Raw genomic sequence first — 22,546 nt, 5'->3', positions numbered from 1 at the left:
TTACAGGGACACTGAGGAGTCATAATAATAAACCCAAAACCCTGGATAGAGGGGCTCAGTGAATGTGGAGTGGAATGTGTTCAGGTGGGTCAGTGTGTCAGAGGAGACTCTGTAGAAGGACAGAGTGCCGGCTGGCCAGTCCAGATACACTCCTACTCTGTGGGGGCTGGAGGAGGGGACGTCTATGGTAGTGGACTTATTATTGTGCCAGGCAGAGTAACGGTTGTCAGAGCAGATCAGACTCCAGGACTTGTCATTGCGTCCAATCCCACAGTCATCACCCCCTCCTCTCCTGCTGATTCCTTTATATGCCACTCCTATACCAGCCCAACTTCCACTCCACTCTACCTCCCAGTAACAGCGCCCAGTCAGACCCTCTCTACACAGCACCTGTTCCCAGACCTCAAATCTCTCTGGGTGATCAGGATACGGCTGCTCCTCTCCCCTCCATGTCACCTTTCTGTTCTCCTCAGACAGAGAGAGGTGTCTGTTTACTGTGTTTGGGTCCAGTGTGAGATCACAGACATCTGATGGATGAAACCAGACACAATATTAGAAATCATCATCATTCACATTAGAATGTTAACTCACTTTTCACTAATTAATTTAATGTAGATGTTTCTAGGTATCAAAAGGAGAAGTTAAGGTAACTTGAGACTTGTTGAATGATCATATGTTATACTGTATGGTAATATAAAACACACTTATTCCTGTTAATTACACACACACACATTGAACACACACACTCACATCCTGTACATAAACAAACACATTGAACACACACTCACACCTGTATGCATGCATGAACACACACAAATCCTGAACACACACACACTGGAAACACACCCTGAACACACACACCCTGAACACACACAAACAGACTGGACACACACACACACACTGGACACACACACACATTTCTAACCTAACAGGAACACGCCACACACACAGACACACACATTGTCAAAGCAACTCTTTGTAAACTTTGGTGTCCCTGATTTGTGCTTCTGTAGAACTACAGCTGATATTTAATATGACCAAGTAAGTAATGATGGTGGTCTTTGACTTTGACTTCACTTGAATTAAGACTTATTCTTAGTCATATTCTTCACAGCAGTCAACACTCACATTTTCTAAGTCCAGGTTTCATTGTGTTCTCTCCACCATGTTCCACACTGTAGCGGTAAGCAGAAGAACAGACAGTCATTGAGGGATACACCTGAACTCACACACACACACACACACACACACACACACACACACACACACACACACACACACACACACACACACACACACACACACACACACACACACACACACACACACACACACACACACACACACAGTCAGTATATACATTTGACCAGGGTGTGTTTCTGTGTGTTTTGTGTGTATGTGTCCAGTGTGTGTGTGTGTGTGTCCAGTGTGTGTGTGGTGTGTGTGTGTCCAGTGTGTGTGTGTGTGTGTGTGTCCAGTGTGTGTAAGTCTGTGTGTTTGTGTGTGTCCAATGTGTGTTTGTGTTTGTGTGTGTGTCCGGTGTGTGTCCAGTGTGTGTGGGTGTGTGTGTGTGTGTGTCCATGTGTGTGTGTGTGTGTGTGTCCAGTGTGTTTGTCCAGTGTGTGTGTGTGTGTCCAGTGTGTGTGTGTATGTCTAGTGTGTGTGTGTGTGTGTGTGTGTCTAGTGTGTGTGTGTGTTTCCAGTGTGTGTGTGTGTGTGTCCAGTGTGTGTGTTTGTCTAGTGTGTGTGTGTTTGTCCAGTGTGTGTGTGTGTGTGTCTAGTGTGTGTGTGTGTGTGTGTGTCCTTTGTGTGTATGTGTCCAGTGTGTGTGTGTGTGTCCAGTGTGTATGTGTGTCCAGTGTGTGTGTGTGTGTCCAGTGTGTATGTGTGTCCAGTGTGTGTGTGTGTGTCCAGTGTGTGTACTGATACACGTGCACACACACACACTGGACACACACACACACACACACACACTGGACAAACACACACACCTACGACACACGACACACACACACACACACACATACACACAAACACACACACACACACTGGACACACACACACACACACTGGACACACACACACACACACTAGACACACACACACACACACACACACACTAGACATACACACACACACACACACACACACTGGACAAACACACACACCTACGACACACGACACACACACACACACACACACACACACACACACACACACACACACATACACACAAACACACACACACACACACACACACACAAATACACACACACACACACACAGTCTTTATATAACTTAGTCCAAGTGGTGGTCAGAATGTTTGTCTTAACTAGCCTGATAACTCCAACATGTCTGATATGAACATTGACATAAACCCTCTACATACTTGAGTTTCTCCAGTCTGCAGTGTGGATCCTCCAGTCCAGCAGAGAGCAGTCTGACTCCTGAGTCTCCTGGGTGATTGTAGCTCAGGTCCAGCTCTCTCAGGTGTGAGGGGTTTGACTTCAGAGCTGAGACCAGAGAAGCACAGCCTTCCTCTGTGACTAGACAGCCTGACAGCCTGCAAAGAGTCAAATCATATTAAAACCACACTGCTATTCTTTGGTGGTGAAAATAGTGGCAGTATATTTTTTCAACATTTTCAGATATATCAGTGTCCTGAAGCCTGACATATCTATTCATAAATGAATGTATCATTATTAGAAATTATAAATTATCAAAGTATTGCTTGTAGATAAAAAAATGCATATTAGAAATATTTGAGTAGACTGACCAGAGCAGTTTAAAAAGCAGTATCAGTCAAAAGACAGACAGTGAGGTATCAGATTTAGATTGTATTGAGTATACAGTCCACACCATATCTATTTTGACAGTGAAGATAACATTTTAAATGTGGCTCTATACTCCAACATTGTGGATTTGAGATCAAATGTTTCATATGAGGTGACAGTATATAATGTCACCTTTTATTTGAGGGTATTTTAATACATATCTGTTTCAACATTTAGAAATGAAAGCACTTTATGTATCTAGTCCCCCACTTTTGAAGAAGTCATAAGTATTTTGATAAATTCACTCATAGTGTTTTAAAGTAGTCAAAAGTTGAGTATTTTGTCCGATATTCCTTGAACACAATGACTACATCAAGCTTGTGACTCAAACTTGTTGGTTGCATTTGCAGTTTGTTTTGGTTGTGTTTTGGGTGATGTTTTGTCCAATAGTAACTGAATGGTGGATGATGACTGGAGTAATTTTCTGTCTAAGTGAGTAGATAACATGTTTCTAAACACTACTAAATTAATCCTGATGATGCCATGATTAAGAAAAATCATGAATGAATCATAATTAATAATGAGTGAGAAAGTTACAGAGGCTACAACAAAACATGCTAACCTCTCACCATTACCAATAACATAGGGGGTATGATCCTTGTTCCTCTGTAACTTTCTCATTCATCATCATTCACGATTCATTCATGATTATTCATAATCATGGTAGCATCCACATGAATGTAGAAGTGTTCAGAAACATCTTCTATTCTTACTGACAATACAAGTGAAGTGACTCCAAAATGACAGGACATTATTCACCATTCAGTTTCTATTGGGAAAAACATCATCCAAAACACAACCAAGACAAACTGCAAATGCATTCAACAAGTTTGTAGAATCACAAGCTTGATGTAATCATTGTGGGTAAGGAATATGGGACAAAATACTAAACTTCTGACTAAATGAATTTGTCCAAATAATTACGACTTCTTCAAATGGGAGAACTAGACACATAAAATGCTTTCCTATCCAAACGGAAAAACAGATATGTATGAAAAACCTAAAATAAAAGGTGACATTATGTACTGTTGCCTAAAATGAAACATTATATCTCAAATCCAAAATGCTGGAGCATAGCTCCAAATTTAAAACTGAAAGCTTCACTGTCCAAACACATATGGTGTGGACTATGTGTGCCTGGTAAACACATGTGGATCTGGTGAACAGTTATCACTTGTTGACCAACTACAGGAATACTGACCTCAGAGTCTCCAGTTTATAGTGGGGATTCCCCAGTCCAGCAGAGAGCAGCTTCACTCCTGAATCCTTCAGGTCATTGTTACTCAGATCCAGCTCTCTCAGGTGTGAGGGGTTTGACTTCAGAGCTGAGACCAGAGAAGCACAGCCTTCCTCTGTGACTAGACAGCGTGACAGCCTGCAAAGAGTCAAATCATATTAAAACCACACTGCTATTCTTTGGTGTGAAAATATATTCTTTCATCAATTTCAGATACATCAGTGTCCTGAAACCTGCCATATCTATTCATAAATTAATGAATGTTTCATTATTAGAAATTATCATATATTGATTGTAGAGAGAAACATGTATAGTACGAATATTTGAGTAGACTGACCAGAGCAGTTTAAAAAACAGTATCAGTCAAAAGACAGACATTGAGGTATCAGATTTAGATTGTATTGAGTATACAGTCCACACCATATCTATTTTGACAGTGAAGCTACCATTTTAAATGTGGCTCTATACTCCAGCATTTTGGAATTGAAATCAAATGTTTCATATGAGGTGACAGTATATAATATCACCTTTAATTTGAGGGAATTTTTATACATATCTGTTTCACCATTTAGAAAAATAAAAGCCCTTTATGTATCTAGTCCCCCTTTTTCAAGAAGTCATAAGTATTCTGACCAACTAAATTATAGTGTAGTAAAGTAATCAAAAGTTTAGTATTTGGTATCATATTCTTTGAATGCAATGACTACATCAAGCCTGTGACTGCCATGATTGAGAAATATCATGAATGATTCATGAATAATAATGAGTTACAGAGGCTACAACAAAACATGCTAACCTCTCACCATTAACCTCAAATAAAAGGTGACATTCTGTACTGTTGCCTCATATGAAACATTCTACCTTAAATCCAAAATGCTGGAGCATAGCACCCAATTTAAAACTGTTATCTTCACTGTCCAAACACATATGGTGTGGACTATGTGTGCCTGGTAAACACATGTGGATCTGGTGAACAGTTATCACTTGTTGACCGACTACAGGAATACTGACCTCAGAGTCTCCAGTTTACAGTGGGGATTCCCCAGTCCAGCAGAGAGCAGCTTCACTCCTGAATCCTTCAGGTCATTGTTACTCAGATCCAGCTCTCTCAGGTGTGAGGGGTTTGACTTCAGAGCTGAGACCAGAGAAGCACAGCCTTCCTCTGTGACTTGACAGCCTGACAGCCTGCAAAGAGTGAAATCATATTAAAACCACACTGCTATTCTTTGGTGGTGAAAATAGTGGCAGTATATTTTTCCAACATTTTCAGATATATCAGTGTCCTGAACCCTGCCATATATATTTATAAAAAAAATGTATGTATGATTATTGGAAATTACAAATAATCAAAGTATTGCTTGTAGAGAGAAAAACCTCAAGTACAAATATTTGAGTAGACTGACCAGAGCAGTTTAAAAAGCAGTATCAGTCAAAAGACAGACAGTGAGGTATCAGATTTAGATTGTATTGAGTATACAGTCCACACCATATCTAGTTTGACAGTGAAGATAACATTTTAAATGTGGCTCTATACTCCAGCATTTTGGATTTGAGATCAAATGTTTCATATGAGGTGACAGTATATAATGTCATCTTTTATTTGAGGGTATTTGAATACATATCTGTTTCACCGTTTAGAAATGAAAGCACTTTATGTATCTAGTCCCCCCATTTGAAGAAGTCATAAGTATTCTGACCAATTAACTTATAGTGTATTAAAGTAGTCAAAAGTTGAGTATTTGGTTCCAAACTCGTTGGTTGCATTTGCAGTTTGTTTTGGTTGTGTTTTGGGTTATGTTTTGTCCAATATTAACTGAATGGTGGATGATGACTGAATTAATCTTCTGTCTAAGTGAGTAGATAACACGTTTCTAAACACTACTAAATTAATCCTGATGATGTCATGATTAATAAAAATCATGAATGAATCATGAATAATAATGAGTGAGAGAGTTACAGAGGCTACAACAAAACATGCTAACCTCTCACCATTACCAATAACAGAGAGGGTATGATCCTTGTGCCTCTGTAACTCTCTCATTCATCATCATTCACAATTCATTCATGATTATTCATAATCATGGTAGCATCCACATGAATGCAGAAGTGTTCAGAAACATCTTCTATTCTTACTGACAATACAAGTGAAGTGACTCCAAAATGACAGGACATTATTCACCATTCAGTTTCTATTGGGAAAAATATAATCTATAACAAAACCAAGACAAACTGCAAATGTATTCAACAAGTTTGTAGAATCACAAGCTTGATGTAATCACTGTGGGTAAGGAATATTGGACCAAACACTAAACTTTTGACTAAATTAATTTGTCTAAATAATTATGACTTTTCAAATGGGAGAACTACATAATAAAGTACTTTCATTTCTAAACTGTAAAATATACAGTGATGGAAAAAAGTATTTGATCCCCTGCTGATTTTGTACGTTTTCCCACTGACAAAGACATGATCAGTCTATAATTTTAATGGTAGGTTTATTTGAGCAGTGATAGACAGAATAACAACAAAAAAATCCTGAATTTTTTTTATAAATTGATTTGCATTTTAATGAGGGAAATAAGTATTTGACATCTCTGCAAAACATGACTTAGTACTTGGTGGCAAAACCCTTGTTGGCAATGAGAGGTCAGACGTTTCTTGTAGTTGGCCACCAGGTTTGCACACATCTCAGGAGGGATTTTGTCCCACTCCTCTTTGCAGATCTTCTCCAAGTCATTAAGGTTTCGAGGATGACGTTTGGCAACTCGAACCTTCAGCTCCCTCCACAGATTTTCTATAGGATTAAGGTCTGGAGACTGGCTAGGCCACTACAGGACCTTAATGTGCTTCTTCTTGAGCCACTCCTTTGTTGCCTTGGCCGTGTGTTTTGGGTCATTGTCATGCTGGAATTCCCATCCACGACCCATTTTCAATGCCCAGGCTGAGGGAAGGAGGTTCTCATCCAAGATTTGATGGTACATGGCCCCGTCCATCGTCCCTTTGATGCGGTGAAGTTGTCCTGTCCCCTTAGCAGAAAAACACCCCCAAAGCATAATGTTTCCACCTCCATGTTTGACGGTGGGGATGGTGTTCTTGGGGTCATAGGCAGCATTCCTCCTCCTCCAAACACGGCGAGTTGAATTGATGCCAAAGAGCTCGATTTTGGTCTCATCTGACCACAACACTTTCACCCAGTTCTCCTCTGAATCATTCAGATGTTCATTGGCAAACTTCAGACGGGCCTGTATATGTGCTTTCTTGAGCAGGTGGACCTTGCGGGCGCTGCAGGATTTCAGTCCTTCACGGCGTAGTGTGTTACCAATTGTTTTCTTGGTGACTATGGTCCCAGCTTCCTTGAGATCATTGACGAGATCCTCCCATGTAGTTCTGGGCTGATTCCTCACAGTTCTCATGATCATTGCAACTCCACGAGGTGAGATCTTGCATGGAGCCCCAGGCCGAGGGAGATTGACAGTTCTTTTGTGTTTCTTCCATTTGCAAATAATCGCACCAACTGTTGTCACCTTCTCACCAAGCTGCTTGGCGATGGTCTTGTAGCCCATTCCAGCCTTGTGTAGGTCTACAATCTTGTCCCTGACATCCTTGGAGAGCTCTTTGGTCTTGGCCATGGTGGAGAGTTTGGAATCTGATTGATTGATTGCTTCTGTGGACAAGTGTCTTTTATACAGGTAACAAGCTGAGATTAGGAGCACTCCCTTTAAGAGTGTAATCCTAATCTCAGCTCGTTACCTGTATAAAAGACACCTGGGAGCCAGAAATCTTTCTGATTGAGAGGGGGTCAAATACTTATTTCCCTCATTAAAATGCAAATCAATTTATAACATTTTTGACATGCGTTTTTATGGATTTTGTTGTTGTTTTATTCTGTCTCTCACTGTTCAAATAAACCTACCATTAAAATTATAGACTGACCATTTCTTTGTCAGAGGACAAATGTACAAAATCAGCAGGGGATCAAATACTTTTTTCCCTCACTGTATATGTATGAAAATATTTAAATAAAAGGTGACATTCTGTACTGTTGCATAATATGAAACATTGTATCTAAAAACCAAATTTAAAACTGTAAGCTTCACTGTCCAAACACATATGGTGTGGACTATGTGTGCCTGGTAAACACATGTGGATCTGGTGAACAGTTATCACTTGTTGACCGACTACAGGAATACTGACCTCAGAGTCTCCAGTTTACAGTGGGGATTCCCCAGTCCAGCAGAGAGCAGCTTCACTCCTGAATCCTTCAGGTCATTGTTACTCAGATCCAGCTCTCTCAGGTGTGAGGGGTTTGAACTCAGAGCTGAGACCAGAGAAGCACATCCTTCCTCTGTGACTAGACAGCCTGACAGCCTGCAAAGAGTAAAATCATATTAAAATGACACTGCTATTCTTTGGTGGTGAAAATAGTGGCAGTATATTTTTTCAACATATTCAGATATATCAGTGTCCTGAAACCTGCCATATCTATTAATAAATGAATGTATCATTATTAGAAATTATCATAATATTGCTTGTAGAGAGAAACATGTATAGTACAAATATTTGAGTAGACTGACCAGAGCAGTTTAAAAAGCAGTATCAGTCAAAAGACAGACAGTGAGGTATCAGATTTAGATTGGATTGAGTATACAGTCCACACCATATCTAGTTTGACAGTGAAGATAACATTTTAAATATGGCTCTATACTCCAGCATTTTGGATTTGAGATCAAATGTTTCATATGAGGTGACAGTATATAATGTCACTTTTCATTTGAGGGTATTTTCATACATATCTGTTTCACCGTTTAGAAAAATAAAAGCACTTTATGTATCTAGTCCCCCTATTTGAAGAAGTCATAAGTATTCTGACCAATTAACTTATAGTGTATTAAAGTAGTCAAAATTTCGTAGTTGGTTCCAAACTCATTGGTTGCATTTGCAGTTTGTTTTGGGTTATGTTTTGCCCGATAGTAACTGAATGGTGGATGATGACTGGATTAATCTTCTAAGTGAGTAGATAACATGTTTCTAAACATTACTAAATTAATCCTAATGATGTCATGATTAAGAAAAATAATGAATGAATCATGAATAATAATGAGTGAGAGAGTTACAGACGCTACAACAAAACATGCTAACCTCTCACCATTAACATAAAATAAAAGGTGACATTCTGTACTGTTGCCTAATATGAAACATTCTATCTGAAATCCAAAATGCTGGAGCATAGCACCAAATGTAAAACTGTAAGCTTCACTGTCCAAACACATATGGTGTGGACTATGTGTGCCTGGTAAACACATGTGGATCTGGTGAACAGTTATCACTTGTTGACCAACTACAGGAATACTGACCTCAGAGTCTCCAGTTTACAGTGGGGATTCCCCAGTCCAGCAGAGAGCAGCTTCACTCCTGAATCCTTCAGGTCATTGTTACTCAGATCCAGCTCTCTCAGGTGTGAGGGGTTTGACTTCAGAGCTGAGACCAGAGAAGCACAGCCTTCCTCTGTGACTAGAAAGCCTGACAGCCTGCAAAGAGTCAAATCATATTAAAACCACAGTGCTATTCTTTGGTGGTGAAAATAGTGGCAGTATATTTTGTCAACATATTCAGATATATCAGTGTCCTGAAACCTGCCATATCTATTCATAAATGAATGTATCATTATTAGAAATTATCATAATATTGCTTGTAGATAGAAAAATGTATAGTACGAATATTTGAGTACACTGACCAGAGAAGTTTAAAAAGCAGTATCAGTCAAAAGACAGACAGTGAGGTATCAGATTTAGATTGTATTGAGTATACAGTCCACACCATATCTATTTTGACAGTGAAGCTAACATTTTAAATGTGGCTCTATACTCCAGCATTTTGGATTTGAGATCAAATGTTTCATATGAGGTGACAGTATATAATGTCACCTTTTATTTGAGGGTATTTTAATACATATATGTTTCAACATTTAGAAATGAAAGCACTTTATGTATCTAGTCCCCCGATTTGAAGAAGTCATAAGTATTCTGACCAATTAAATTATAGTGTATTAAAGTAGTCAAAAGTTTCGTAGTTGGTTCCAAACCCGTTGGTTGCATTTGCAGTTTGTTTTGGTTGTGTTTTGGGTTATGTTTTGCCCGATAGTAACTGAATGGTGGATGATGACTGGATTAATCTTCTAAGTGAGTAGATAACAGGTTTCTAAACATTACTAAATTAATCCTAATGATGCCATGATTAAGAAAAATAATGAATGTATCATGAATAATAATGAGTGAGAGAGTTACAGAGGCTACAACAAAACATGCTAACCTCTCACCATTAACCTCAAATAAAAGGTGACATTCTGTACTGTTGCCTAATATGAAACAATCTCAAATCTAAAATGCTGGAGCATAGCACCAAATGTAAAACTGTAAACTTCACTGTCCAAACACATATGGTGTGGACTATGTGTGCCTGGTAAACACATGTGGATCTGGTGAACAGTTATCACTTGTTGACCAACTACAGGAATACTGACCTCAGAGTCTCCAGTTTACAGTGGGGATTCCCCAGTCCAGCAGAGAGCAGCTTCACTCCTGAATCCTTCAGGTCATTGTTACTCAGATCCAGCTCTCTCAGGTGTGAGGGGTTTGACTTCAGAGCTGAGACCAGAGAAGCACAGCCTTCCTCTGTGACTAGACAGCCTGACAGCCTGCAAAGAGTCAAATCATATTAAAACCACACTGCTATTCTTTGGTGGTGAAAATAAAATAGAGTGGCAATATATTTTTTCAACATATTCAGATATATCAGTGTCCTGAAACCTGCCATATCTATTCATAAATTAATGAATGTTTCATTATTAGAAATGATCATACATTGATTGTAGAGAGAAGCATGTATAGTACGAATATTTGAGTAGACTGACCAGAGCAGTTTAAAAAGCAGTATCAGTCAAACGACAGACAGTGAGGTATCAGATTTAGATTGTATTGAGTATACAGTCCACACCATATCTATTTTGACAAAGATAACATTTTAAATGTGGCTCTGTACTCCAGCATTTTGGATTTCAGATTAAATGTTTCATGTGAGGTGACAGTATATAATGTCACCTTTTATTTGAGGGTATTTTCATACATATCTGTTTCACCGTTTAGAAATGAAAGCACTTTATGTATCTAGTCCCCCCATTTGAAGAAGTCATAAGTATTCTGACCAATTCAATCATAGTGTATTAAAGTAGTCAAAAGTTTAGTATTTGGTCCTAAACTCGTTGATTGCATTTGCAGTTTGTTTTGGTTGTGTTTTGGGTTATGTTTTGCCCAACAGTAACTGAATGGTGGATGATGACTGGAGTAATTTTCTGTCTAAGTGAGTAGATAACATGTTTCTAAACACTACTAAATTAATCATAATGATGCCATGATTAAGAAAAAGAATGAACGAATCATGAATAATAATGAGTGAGAAAGTTACAGAGGCTACAACAAAACATGCTAACCTCTCACCATTAACATCAAATAAAAGGTGACATTACATACTGTTGCCTAATTTGAAACGTTGTATCTCAAATCCAAGATGCTGGAGAATAGCGTCAAATTTAAAACTGTAAGCTTCACTGTCCAAACACATATGGTGTGGACTATGTGTGCCTGGTAAACACATGTGGATCTGGTGAACAGTTATCACTTGTTGACCTATCGTATCTGGAGATTATGCCTTTGTTAAATGTTTTGGAGGAACAGAGAATGTTTTTTTTATGATCTTAGTTCAAATGTAGCGTTGAGAGGGTGATGCCCCAGGGGAGACTGGTGATTGGCCAGAAGAGGGGAGTCACTCCTCTTTTCGCATTGTTTATAAATAGGGGGTAAACGATGAGATGGCAGAACGACCATATCAATCTGGGGAGGCGTTCTCCAGGCAACGCGTGTCTGTGATTTATGCTGTAACCTCGTGGTATGAATAAAAACTTCTGACACGATGCAGCATAACGGACTTTTTGTTCATCAGCAATAATTGCCACCATTCATCATATACGACATAATGGCGCCCAACGTGGGGCGGGGTTTGCGTCTCTTCTTTGATTCAGTCAACCGCCGGCCTAACTCTCTCTGAAGCATGGCCGAAAAAGGGTGAGTGTGTTCTTACCGCTTCGGAGTTTGTTAGATTGGATATGACTTGTGTACACTGAAGGGATGTTCCATATGACCTGGCCTCGGTGGTGTTGTTGCTGGTCGACTGAAGTCTGCTAAAATTTATTCCATCGGAAACGACAGTTAATTGGAAGGTAGAGCATTAAACGGTAGGATTTAAGTATTGAAAGTGTATAATTCATTGGTAACGAGGACAATGGATTGATAGAAAATAAAGGCTGGAAGATATCTGCATTTTTAGGGCACCGTGGATACGGAAAAGACCTCTTAATCGAGGCGATTCATTAGGGATGGGCCACAAATCCTGGGCTTAGTTAGACTGAATCAGGTTGATTCCTTAAGCGGGAATTATGAAGTGAATTGGTGTATTTATGTTATCCTGCTCCTCTGGCCGACGGGAAATTGATTGGGGGGTAACCGCTTGATATGGGATTCATCTTTCAAGGCAACAAAAAGTTAGATGGAGATATTATTGATAATCATGGACAATGATTGGGTCACGGTGCGGGGTGTTCATTTGTATAGCTAGTAGGCTGCAGTTAGCTGGAGGTTGGTGTTAATGCTGGATTGTTTCAGGCCACGTGGTGCCTCGTGGCTAAGGCTTGATTGTATGGTTAAGGCTAAATACTAACTGGGTTTTGTGCCACAGTGTACCTTAGGCTAAGCTAAATGCTAAGGTTGAAGGCTAATTGTGTTGTGTGCTACATGCTAACGGATATCCTTAGAGATTCCATTGCGATGGATTAAAGTCTCTTAAACTTGTCACTGTCTGTAAGTCAGGTTGTATGTTTTATGAGCGCTGTTAAATGTTGTTTGACTATAAGGGGGAAATGGGAAGTTACAGCTGGCTGTTATTCTTTCTGTTTGGGGAGAGAGAATAGAAAATCTTCCTTCCACGGTGAGAAGGGATTTTTGAATGGTTGTGCGCATGCGTTTAATTTTGCGATACTACCCTACAGAAAGGGGAGGTTATGACACGAGATTAGGACACGTGTTGATTTTACGGGGCTAAAAACTACAAAATGAGGTTGGCTAAGCCTACAAAACAAAATGGTGGCTTAAGGTCATAGGTCCCATTTGGCGTTACCCTGCAAGGGAAAATAGACAGAGGAGAAATTTTAACACAAATCTTATAAGTTTAAACGGCGGTGGGTTAAGATGAACCTTGTTTTGGGATCTATTAAATTTATAAATTAAATATATGTTGACGAAGTATAATGCATTGAATTGAATAACGGTTTATAATAGATTGAATTAAATTAAATGACGGATGAAAATAAAATTTAAATGTTTTGAGCGATCTATAATTCGTCCTGAGTTAAAGTCTTAGAGTGAAGAATGTAGAACGAATGAATATTGAACGGTTGGAAATACTCAGTGATTGCATTAACTGCTGAAATCTTGTCTGTTTCTATGTTTTTTGAAATATGAGAGGAACATGGAACGGCGAGGCGAGACGAGAGAGAGAGGAGGGGGTGACGTGTGCGTCACGTGACAAGGTGTGACGAGGCAGACGAGAGGATCAGATCAGGCTAGTACACAAAATCATCCTAACAGAATATGTGATGTTATGACAATTTTACATGGGCTTGGCAAATACTATTTCATTAAAAATTGCATTTTGGAGGCTGTGTATCACTGGGGTTTGATTACAGATGTGTTGAGAATCAAGGATGGATTGAGGATTCTTCTGTAAATTTATGATAATTAGGGGTTATAGAGCAAGGGGTTATGGGAATTGGAGTATTGAAGGGTGGTAAGGTTGGAAGGCTTTGTTTATGGGTATTTTAGTCTGAAGATTACTAACTTGCATTTACTTGTATTTGATGGGTTGTGGTAATATACTCAACACTAATTGATAAATTGGTGATATAGGAATAAAAAATTGGTTTTAAATTATTCATAATTTTTAATTGAGTTTTTAATTGGTTTTTATTTTTAATTAAAGGGTTTTTGAATAAGGCATTTAATTGAAACAATTTTAATATTCATATTTTATTTTATTTTATTTTTTTGGGAGGAGAAAAATTATTTTTTTGAAGGTTGTTAGGGTTATATTAATAATTTAAGGGGGGAAGCCTAAATAACTTATACAGTCTAGAATAAGATAGTTCACAATAAAGGAATATAAAAGGGTGTTACAATGGGGAAAAAGATATCAGGACTATGAGAGTCATTACACGGGTGGAAATAGGGGTAATCCTTTAATTAAAGTGTTGCTAGGTTATCCGGCAAGTGAAACAAAAGTTGCCCTTCATTCTCAAACAGAAATTGATAAAAAATGTCAGCGATAAGATAGGTTTAAAAAGTAGAGCTTAGGGATGTTTATTCTCAGCTTACAATGATCCTCCAGGAGTGATTATTGCATCAGAAATATAGATAATAGATAGGGTACCTGCAGAAACAACGATGAAGATGATATTTCAAGAACAGAACTTAGAAGATAACCTTTTGAAGAATACTGATATGTCAACGACGAGAAGAACAGGACGAAGAAACTCTGAGAAGTCAATCATACAACTGGTGGAGAAGAGAAGCTTGTGTGATGAAGAATCAGGGTGAACCAAATCAACAATCACTGTTACAGCTTCAACTGAACAATATCAAAGGCAATTGTACCAGCCAAGGGGGGACCAGATGTTCCATATCGATCGCCAGTTTCTGGACAGACACAGAATTGGAGAGGGAGAAGAACAAAGAAGAAGGAGGAATATTTCAGCTACACTTTCAGCAACTTTCAGAAGACTAGTATAATTATGGACAGATTGGGTACTTTACCTGTTCATGCAACAAGTTAGGAGGAAGAACGGAGAACATTTTTAAGGAAGATGAAGGAGAAAGTGAAGATCACCTGTTCTAGAAGAGATGAAGGGGGGTGCATTGCTGAGAGAATCGATTAGAGAAGAAGAGAAAATAGCTAACAATTGAAGTTGAAACAACTGACCATTAGAAGTGATAGTGAATAGGGGAAAATTTATGTGTTCAGCCTAAAGAGGTTAAACATCTCACTATGTAAAATTAATTAGGGTAGGATAGGGATTTGATGTAGTAAAATAGTTTAATTACTCTTAGGGAATCAATTGAGCTCTGCTATAAAAGTCAAAGAGGAAGTAAAAGAGACATACTAATATTAGAAGATGCTGTTATGGCAGTGTTGGGAAGAGATGCATGGTGTAAATTGAAGTGTTCAATCAGAGGCACACTAGATGACTGACTGTCTGGTAGAATATTTTAAGAAGTAGGGTTTTTTGGGAATCATTTGCTTAAAAGATAATATCATAGGAAGGATGATAATGTATTAGATTACCTGTTAGACAATCTGTCTGGGAAAATAAACTTAATAGAGGGACTGTTATTCTGGGTTACATCCTGACACAAAGAGATTTGAGGTTAGGCTAAAGGTGTTTAGTCGGTTTTGCCAAGTCTGTGTGTAATGAGTCAGAAGCAGGTGGGGAACTTTCCCAATCACATATTCTAAAATTTGGTGGTAAGAGATTTTGTCAATAAGTCAGGGGAAAAGGTTTTAAATGTTATGAGAGAAAAGATTAGATTAAAATAAGTTAGGGGTAGGCTAGGTTGAAGGGACTCTAAGACAGTAAGTTAAGTTTCAAAGTTAGTAGTAGGACAGAGAGAGAACAGTGAGGAAGGACATTTTAAAGTTTAGTGGGAAGATAGGGGAGGAGTTTAGATCGGTTAGGAGCAGATGCATTGAGAAAGTATGTGTTGCTGAATGATAAGAGAAGATTGAGGGTGATTGAGTATCTATATTTACAGTTTCCAGCAGGGAGATCAAGTTCATTATAGGTGTATTTTGGGTGATCAAAAGTTTGAAAGTCAGGGATTTAGAGATAGGACTGAGATTTGGGGAAAAAGTGACACTAGTGGGGATAGATGGAAGTACAAGTAAAGAGTTCGAAGTCTTAAGGGAAAACTGGGGAAAACTAGGAGTAACTAAGGACATTAACACTTCAGTCTATTATAACAACAGTAAGAAGCAATTTAACTCTTTCAACATTGATAGTTATTAAAGTCATAAATATATCGCATTTGATTCTAAGGGAACCAATACAGCACCAATTATAGGGGGAAAATACTGTTGTTAGGGTTAGGATAATGATAATAATAATAATATGTCATTTTGGATGATGACGTTCCTTTCACAGAGAGAGAAAGAGAGATAATTATGGAGAATAAGTATTGTTATCAGGATCAGGAGTAAAAGGAGGTATAGTTTGGAAGAGGTTAGGAGGGACTGTTCACTTATTTGGCGTAATGTTACAAAGAGAAAGGTTAGGGAGAATATGTGTACTTATCTAGTGCAAGCATTAAAATTTGTTTTGGTTAAGAATTATTGGTTAAAGGGCTATGTAATTTGTAAGGTGATGCTTATAATGGAAGATTTGAAGTCTGTAGAAGTTTCCACAGTCACAGAGGGAGTTAAAGATAAGTTTATTACAGTAGTCACTCCAACAGTGAATAATACACATGGGATATGGGGAGCTTTTCCACTAGAAGGAATTAAGGGTTTTAATTCATCAACTAAATCAACTACTTTAATGGTAACTTTGGAAGGGATTAATGATACGATGTAGGTAGTATGGCATCGACAACAACTGTTCTGAAATTAAAGGGGGTTAGCAAGAAGGACTAGAGCAGATAGAAACAATATAGATTAATTTGAAATGGAGAATATAGATTCGTCATGGAAGCTGCAGGATGGGGTCTTTTGATTTTCATGACAGAGGGGGGGGGTATCTGATCAGTACTGCTCGTTCCTCTGTTGTGGAAATTAGAGATAGATTAACTCATTCTGTAGGGTCAATAAGGAATCTTGAGGGTTGATGTCTGTTGGGGATACCAGCCCAAGACGTGTTGGACGGTCGCGCGGCCTCTATCGGGTATGGGTTAGGGTTATGCTTTGGCATGACTGTGGTGTCGGCAACAGTCATTGACAGATAAAATAATGTAGTTGTCAGAACAATAGGGTTTAAGTGTTCTTGGTTAAGTTAATTACCCTATGGGAATTGTTAGATGGAAAGTAAAGTCAGGTAACAGTGGAAACCTGAAGTATTCAGGTGAACCAGTGAGGATAAAAGTTGTTTTATAAAACATATGAGGTAAGGGGTATGTTTATGGGAATATCAGAGTGTGATGTTATATGATAACTTTGGATAAGTATGACCTTAAGGGTAGTAATGATAAATAATAGGTTACTTTTTATATATCAGGTAGTAAGAAGAACAGGACTTTGATGGTTAAAAGATTAGCTTTTGACTGACAATGTGACTATGGGGAATTTTAGAGATATTTAGGGGTTTGGGGGTGATAAAGCATATATATACTTATATTAGGGATGGACAGGATTTGGTTACATGTCAACGTTAAAGCTTCCATATGAGGTTTTACCATTATAAGAGGGATAGCATTGGACACAGCTAAATATAGGGGTAAAAGGGTGACATGGCTACATGTCATAGTCTTCAAGCCTATCATTGAAGGGTAAGTCTAAGGGAGAAGGGGGGACTTCATTCATGGTATGGTGTAACATTTGGGAAGATAATATTGATAAATATTAGTTATACTGTGAGTCCAGATAGTTCAGATAATATCACTGGGGTTATAGATGCATTATAAGGGATGCATTTGAAAGGATTTGGTTGCAAGATCAATTAGGCCAGTAGGGGCAGTGATGGGTCAGATTCTAGTTTCAGCTTTGATAACACTGTGATGTTTGTAATTTGTGACTGATCTTTGAAAAAGTTATGATATTGAGATAGGTTGGAGAGTGATTCCTGGAGACAACACTCAGATGCCGGTGTTGACTGTTCCTGATCTGGATAAAGATGGACAAGTGGAACTGATGGATAAATATCATTTTGGATTATTTGATGATTTTTCAAAGTGTTTTTCCAATATTAGTGTGATGTTTAGTATGATTTATGAATCAAGGGGGGACTAGGTTAATGTGATTCATACATCATTTATAGGTCATTTTTATATTCTTAAATTGATGTGGAGGTTAATTTGAAAATGTTGTTTTGCAAAAGATACTGTTTGGTCGTTTATTTTCTTGTCATTCCAGAGGCATTTGGGAGAACATGTGGAGATTGGAATACTCAAACAAAGACAATATGAAGGGACAATATGACTGGAGGAGATGAAAAAAGGAGGGTGTGGCTGATTCCATCATCAACAAGTCCATTGGAAGTCGAGACTACGGAGGAGATGAAGTGTAGCGGACTACATTCCAGTGTCTGCAATGAAATATAGACATATTTGATGTGTAATACATAATTGTGTAATAGTCTCAGGTATTAATTTTTGTAGAATGATGTTTGATGTTATTGAATGCAGATGAGGATCTTAGATGCTTTTGTTTATTTCGATGGGGTTAGGGACAGGAGGATAGGAAGGGAGAGTTTCATTGTCCGGTCCTATGGGTTGACCAGCCGTACAATGAATATTTATGGATAGGATTTTGTTTACATGTGTATTTAATTACATCATAGTTTCAAATGCATTTACATGGTTAATGAGGTTATCTGGAGTACCGACGGTGGTTGCCTGGGGCAGAGGGACCGTGAGAGAATTTTACTGTCTTGATTGATATGGATGGATGGCTGCTGGACAGTTTTTCGCTCTTACACTCCATAGAGATTTCTTCATATGTCATAGTAATGTATTCACACTCCATAGAGATTTCTTCATATGTCATAGTAATGTATTCACACTTCATAAACAGGTATTTCATAGAAAGGTATTTACACTCAAGAGGAGAATGGGTTTGGTTTAATGTTAAAGATACTCAATGAGATAAATGGTTAATAGTCATAATCTGATTCTGTTTGTTTTCGAGACGTTTATTACGTCTCGAAAGGGGGGAATATCGTATCTGGAGATTATGCCTTTGTTAAATGTTTTGGAGGAACAGAGAATGTTTTTTTTATGATCTTAGTTCAAATGTAGCGTTGAGAGGGTGATGCCCCAGGGGAGACTGGTGATTGGCCAGAAGAGGGGAGTCACTCCTCTTTTCGCATTGTTTATAAATAGGGGGTAAACGATGAAATGGCAGAACGACCATATCAATCTGGGGAGGCGTTCTCCAGGCAACGCGTGTCTGTGATTTATGCTGTAACCTCGTGGTATGAATAAAAACTTCTGACACGATGCAGCATAACGGACTTTTTGTTCATCAGCAATAATTGCCACCATTCATCATATACGACAGACCAACTACAGGAATACTGACCTCAGAGTCTCCAGTTTACAGTGGGGAATCCCCAGTCCAGCAGAGAGCAGCTTCACTCCTGAATCCTTCAGGTCATTGTTACTCAGATCCAGCTCTCTCAGGTGTGAGGGGTTTGACTTCAGAGCTGAGACCAGAGAAGCACAGCCTTCCTCTGTCACTCCACAGCCTGACAGCCTGGAAAGAGGTCATCGTGATTTCACAAACACACTGTTAATTTAACAGAGCAGCATTTGGTTTAGTCTCTTAAACAACATATAGATTAATCTTCTGTCTCCTAGAATTGTATGGTCATATTGTTATACTAATGTGAACATCAATGCACTGATTCAATATGTTGTTCAATATAATAGTATATATATACTATAATATATATTTTTCTCTAAACTGATGATTAATACTTAAATATACTTGTATTTACTCACAGAGCAGCTCTGGAGACTTTGACCACTGGCAGCAGCCTCAGAAGACCTTCCTCTGATCTGGAGTATTTCTTCAGGTCAAACACATCCAGCTCCTTTTCTGAAGTCAGCAACACAAAGACCAGAGCTGACCACTGTGCAGGTGAAAGTTCTTCTTTTGAGAGACTTCCTGATCTCAGGTAGCTTTGGATCTCCTCCACTAGAGAATGGTCATTCAGTTCATTCAGACAGTGGAACAGATTGATGCACCTCTCTGGAGAGGGATTCTCCCTGATCTTCTCCTTGATGTACTTGACTGTTTCTTCATGGCTCTGTGAGCTGCTTCTTGTCTTTGTCAGTAGACCTCGTAAGTGCTTCTGATTGGACTCCAGTGAGAGGCCCAGAAGGAAGCGGAGGAACAGGTCCAGGTTTCCTGTCTCACTTTGTAAGGCTTTATCCACAGCACTCTTGTACAAAGTAACTTTACGCCTGTGTCTGATCCTCACAGAAAAGTTGCTGGACGTTGATTGAGTTTTCGCCATTAGATTCTCATTGTTGTTGATGAATGACAGGAACACATATACAGCAGCCAGAAACTCCTGAATGCTCAGATGCACGAAGCAGTACACCTTGTCCTGGTACAGCCCACATTGCTCTTTAAAGAGCTGTGTGCACAATCCTGAGTACACTGAGGCTTCATTGACATCAATGCCAGCCTCTTTTAGGTCTTCTTCATAGAAAATCAGATTGCCATTCACAAGCTGTTGAAAAGCCAGTTTTCCCAGTGACAGAATGCTCTCTTTATTCCAGTGTGGACCTGTCTCTTCTTTCCCAAGATACTTTTCATTCTTCTGTTCAGTATGAAACACCACAAGGTGTGAGTACATCTCAGTCAGAGTCTTGGGCATCTCTTCTCTCTTATGTTTCAGCATGTGTTCAAGGACTATTGCAGAAATCCAACAGAAGACTGGAATGTGGCACATGATGTGGAGGCTCCTTGATGTCTTTATGTGTGAGATGATTCTGCTGGCCAGGTCCTGATCACTGAATCTCTTCCTGAAGTACTCCTCCTTCTGTGGGTCATTAAACCCTCGTACCTCTGTCACCTGGTCAACACACCCTGAAGGGATCTTATTGGCTGCTGCAGGTCGGGTAGTTATCCAGAGGAGAGCAGAGGGAAGCAGATTTCCCTTGATGAGATTTGTCAGCAGAACATCCACTGAGGTTGACTTTGTGACGTCACAACAGATCTTGTTCTTCTGGAAGTCTAGGGGCAGTCGGCACTCATCCAGACCATCAAAGATGAACAGAACTTTGAACTTGTCGTAGTTGGAGATTCTTGATTCTTTGGTTTCGATTGAGAAGTGATTGAGAAGTTCAATGAAAGTGTGTTTTTCCTTTTTCATCAAATTCAGCTCCCGGAAAGGGAATGAAAATACAAATTGGACATCCTGATTTGCTTTTCCTTCAGCCCAGTCCAGAATGAACTTCTGCACAGAGACTGTTTTTCCAATGCCAGCGACTCCCTTTGTCAGCACAGTTCTGATAAGTTTGTCTTGTCCAGTTAAGGGTTTGAAGATGTCGTTACATTTGATTGCAGTCTCTGGTCTTGCTTGTTTCCTGGTTGTTGTCTCAATCTGTCTCAGCTCATGTTCATTATTGACCTCTCCTGTTCCACCCTCTGTGATGTAGAGCTCTGTGTAGATCTTATTGAGAAGTGTTGGGTTTCCTTGTTTAGCGATCCCCTCAAATACACATTGAAACTTCTTCTTTAGATTAGATTTGAGTTCACGTTGGCAAATCACAGCAAGCTCATCTGAATGAAGAAATAACACAGAGGATATTAATATTATGTCTGTTTTAATGGCTACACTATTGTAAGAATGTTTTATAAAGTTTAAAAAGTAATAATTCATTCTCTTAACTGTCTGTATAAATCTGTAAATGTTTTGATAATGCATTACCGACTGGTGTGACTGATTATATTATTATTGTCTCTCTCTCTCTCTCTCTCTCTCTCTCTCTCTCTCTCTCTCTCTCTCTCTCTCTCTCTCTCTCTCTCTCTCTCTCTCTCTCTCTCTCTCTCTCTCTCTCTCTCTCTCTCTCTCTCTCTCTCTCTCTCTCTCTCTCTCTCTCAACACATCCCGTCTGCTACTTGATGAGGTCACTAGGTGTTGTGTTAAGGCTGCTACAATATCATTGAGTTACACAGCTACTTTAGCTGTACTTTAGCTACAGCTTTTAAATGTTCTAAAACAGCATTCAACATGAGGCAGACAGCTCTTACTTTTCTCCAGTGTGTCAGCAAGCTCCTTCTGGTTCATTTTCCTCAGGACGTGCAGTGTGATCTTCAGAGCCCCCTCTCTGGCACTGCTCTCCTGCTTCTCATCTTCAGCATCCACCACTTCCTTATCCTTCTTCTGACTCTCAAAGCCTTCTGGGAGTTCTGGACTAAGAATCCTCTTGAACATCTTCAGCTCCTTCTTCACAAATGTCATAATATTCTCTTCAAGCAACTGAAATAAATCAAGTAAATAAGTTAAGCAAGAGAATAATTGCTTTCTCATTAACACATTAATGAATGATTGACAGATCAACTTTACTTGAGGTAAACAAAAACAAATGTACATAACAGGACCACATACACTGAATATGGAGGCCAGGTCTGTTTGATGACTCTGGGAAGACTG

At 39.0% G+C, this 22,546-nt stretch overlaps 1 protein-coding gene across 1 annotated transcript; it reads right to left on the bottom strand.

The window, feature by feature from the left end:
- Positions 1-21,772, bottom strand: LOC311125587 (NLR family CARD domain-containing protein 3-like; the record flags this gene model as incomplete). The annotated part of the gene is made up of 8 exons (XM_084199612.1): positions 1-552; positions 2,410-2,563; positions 4,036-4,209; positions 5,083-5,256; positions 8,266-8,432; positions 10,663-10,765; positions 19,459-19,632; positions 19,881-21,772. The coding sequence occupies 8 exons, from the start codon at positions 21,770-21,772 to the stop codon at positions 1-3; spliced, it is 3,390 nt and encodes a 1,129-aa protein (XP_084055738.1).
- Between the last annotated feature and the right edge of the window lie 774 nt (positions 21,773-22,546).

Source organism: Coregonus lavaretus (assembly GCF_964263955.1).
Source record: "Coregonus lavaretus genome assembly, contig: HAP1_SCAFFOLD_2267, whole genome shotgun sequence".
Taxonomy (NCBI): Eukaryota; Metazoa; Chordata; class Actinopteri; order Salmoniformes; family Salmonidae; genus Coregonus; species Coregonus lavaretus.
The sequence above is the reverse complement of the archived record's forward strand: the minus strand, read 5'-3'. Positions and strand labels throughout refer to the sequence as shown.